This window comes from Penaeus chinensis, chromosome 39 (assembly GCF_019202785.1).
Source record: "Penaeus chinensis breed Huanghai No. 1 chromosome 39, ASM1920278v2, whole genome shotgun sequence".
Taxonomy (NCBI): domain Eukaryota; kingdom Metazoa; phylum Arthropoda; class Malacostraca; order Decapoda; family Penaeidae; genus Penaeus; species Penaeus chinensis.
The window spans coordinates 21,260,793-21,263,292 of record NC_061857.1 but is presented as its reverse complement, the minus strand read 5'-3'; the positions used below and the strand labels follow the sequence as shown (position 1 = coordinate 21,263,292).

The window sequence follows — 2,500 nt, the reverse complement described above, 5'->3', positions numbered from 1 at the left end:
AAGACACGGAGGTCACAGGATGCCTCCCCCAAGCATGTTGACTTCCCGTGCTTGCAAGTCCTAATGCACATCCTACGCACGACCCCCTCCCCCCTCTCCCCTCTCCACCCACACCGCCAACTCGAACTTTTCTTCCCCTTCCTCCTCCTCCTACTCTCTTGAAACAGGTTTTGGCGCGGGAAGGTCACTCTTCTCTCTCTCTCTCTCTCTCTCTCTCTCTCTCTCTCTCTCTCTCTCTCTCTCTCTCTCTCTCTCTCTCTCTCTCTCTCTCTCTCTCTCTCTCTCTCTCTCCTTATTTTATATTTATCTTTATTTTTTCATCTTCTTAGTTCTTATCCCCCCCCCCCCTTTCCTTCTGTTCTGCCACTTTTTTATTCTATCTCTCCCCTTTCATCATCTCTTTCTTCTTCCCTTTCCTCCCTGCAATAAGACAATGCAAGAAATCGCTGTCGACCAAGAGGGTCAAGATCAATGTCTCGCCAACGCGTCTTGCAAGAAACACGTAAGAAATCCCGCTCATGACCTTTATTTTTCTTTCTATTTCTTCTTCTCTATCTTCGTCTTTTTCATTCTATTTCTTCTCTGTCGTCTTCTTTTTCTTTCACTTTTTCTATTTCTACTGCAACCTCTTTTTCTCTTTTTCTATTTCTACTGTAACCTGTTTCTCCGTTTCTCCTTCCTCTTCTCTCTTTCTCATTTTTCTTTCTTTCTTTCTCTCTCTCTCTCTCTCTCTCTCTCTCTCTCTCTCTCTCTCTCTCTCTCTCTCTCTCTCTCTCTCTCTCTCTCTCTCTCTCTCTCTCTCTCTCTCTCTTCCTTTTCGTCTCCTCCTTCTCCTTCTACTGATTTTATCGGTGCCTTTCTTTTCCTTCCAAACTATAATTTTTCCTCTTTTCTCTTACATTTCCTTTTCGTCATTTCCCAACTTCAGAACAAAGCATGAGAAAGGGACATACAACCGGAAAGAAGACAAAATAATAAAAAACGATTTGCAAATAATGTGAAAAAAAAAGTTACGAGACAAACTAGGAAAGGAAAAAAAAAACAATTGCAAATAATTAAAAATAAATAAACACATAACTGGAAAACAAAATAGCGAAAAATAGTAAACGTGAAAATAAAAGATAAAAAATGAGTAAAAATAAACAGCACAACACACACATAAACCAAGATCAAGGAATGAATAAAGTCACTTGAGGGTACTCACCATTGGTCGCCATGACAGCCAGGACCTCGCCTCCACGCGCCTCCAGGGAGATCCCGTCCAGGAGGTGAGTCCGCCCACCACGCCCGCGGGTCTCGTACACCAAGCCGCGGACCTGCAGGTGGGGTCCCTTCGCGCCCATCCCGCCCTCGTCCGGCCAGGGGTTGTCGCGGGGGAACAGCTTGTCGTTGAGCATGGGCGGGTCGCGGTAGCCGTTGGCGTCGGGGGGCTGTTTGGGGGCATGGGCGTAGTGCGATTGAGTGTGGGCGTGCGGGATGGTGAAGCTGTGCGGGCGGTGTGGGTGGGGCGGGGACTGGTTGTAGTGGTTGTTGTTGCGGGCGGGGGCGGGGGCGGTGAGGGTGGCGGAGGATGAGGAGGAAGGGTAGGTGTTAGGGTTGTGGGCGTAGGAGGAGAGGTGCGACTTGTGGGCGGCGCCGGCAGGCTTGGAGGTGTAGTAATGCGGGGGATTGGACTGGTGGTTGTGGGTGGGATAAGGGTTGTTGGAGGCGTAGTTGCCATAGGGAGAGGGTTTGTGGGTGCCGTAGGAGAAAGGCTGGTAGTTGCTGGAGGCGTAGGGTGCCTTGTGTGTGGGCGGCAGGCGACGGTAGGGCGTCAGGTAGGAGGAGGAGGAGGAGGTGGCGGGGGAGGGCACAGCGGGGGGAAAGGAACGAGGGGGGAAGCTTTTTAGACGAATGTATTCCATGGTCGGAGGCGCCTGGCTACCTCGCTCAGAGCTCTATCAGTTCTGTACTGTTAATTGATTTCTGTTTCTTCTCTTTCTCGACTAAAAGAAGTGACACTTTTTTTCTTGTGATTGTTTTAAAAAAGGAATTGTGAGTTTTCCTTAATGTTATTGCATCTCTACTTCCTTAGCAATGCAGTCCATAGTTTTAAAGATCATCATAAACACAGGATTCATGAATCTGTCTTCATAACTGCTGTAATTATGTAAGGATCGCAATTTAAAACAATAACTTTCCTCAAAGGTCACGCTGAGCTACCAATTTTCCTTTTCCAATAAAAGCACCATCTTTTTTTTTTCTCAAGTCGAACGCACCAAAATCAAAATTACTCACATCTGTCTCCGTACACTTCGGGGCGAACCAAAATAAAACGCTTCAGCAAAATGTGAAAAAAAAAAACAATCCTCAATCCATTGCGAATAAAAACCACAAAGAAACGAAGAGATGAAAAAAAAATCCTCCACAGACGCACCAGTGGAGGAGGGTTCGGCAACACATCCACTCGCCGAGAGAGTCACCGCGCTACTGACACGACGGCGGCTGAGGCGGCGTCACG

General features: G+C 47.6%; 1 protein-coding gene across 2 annotated transcripts in view; it reads right to left on the bottom strand.

The window, feature by feature from the left end:
• Positions 1-2,500, bottom strand: part of LOC125046584 (ATP-binding cassette sub-family G member 8-like) — a 150,321-nt gene that overhangs the window by 48,320 nt on the left and 99,501 nt on the right. For both annotated transcript variants that reach the window (XM_047644378.1, XM_047644377.1), the window contains one exon: positions 1,205-1,430. In XM_047644378.1, coding sequence (XP_047500334.1) covers positions 1,205-1,430 — 226 coding nt within the window. The remainder of the gene's footprint in view (positions 1-1,204; positions 1,431-2,500) is intronic.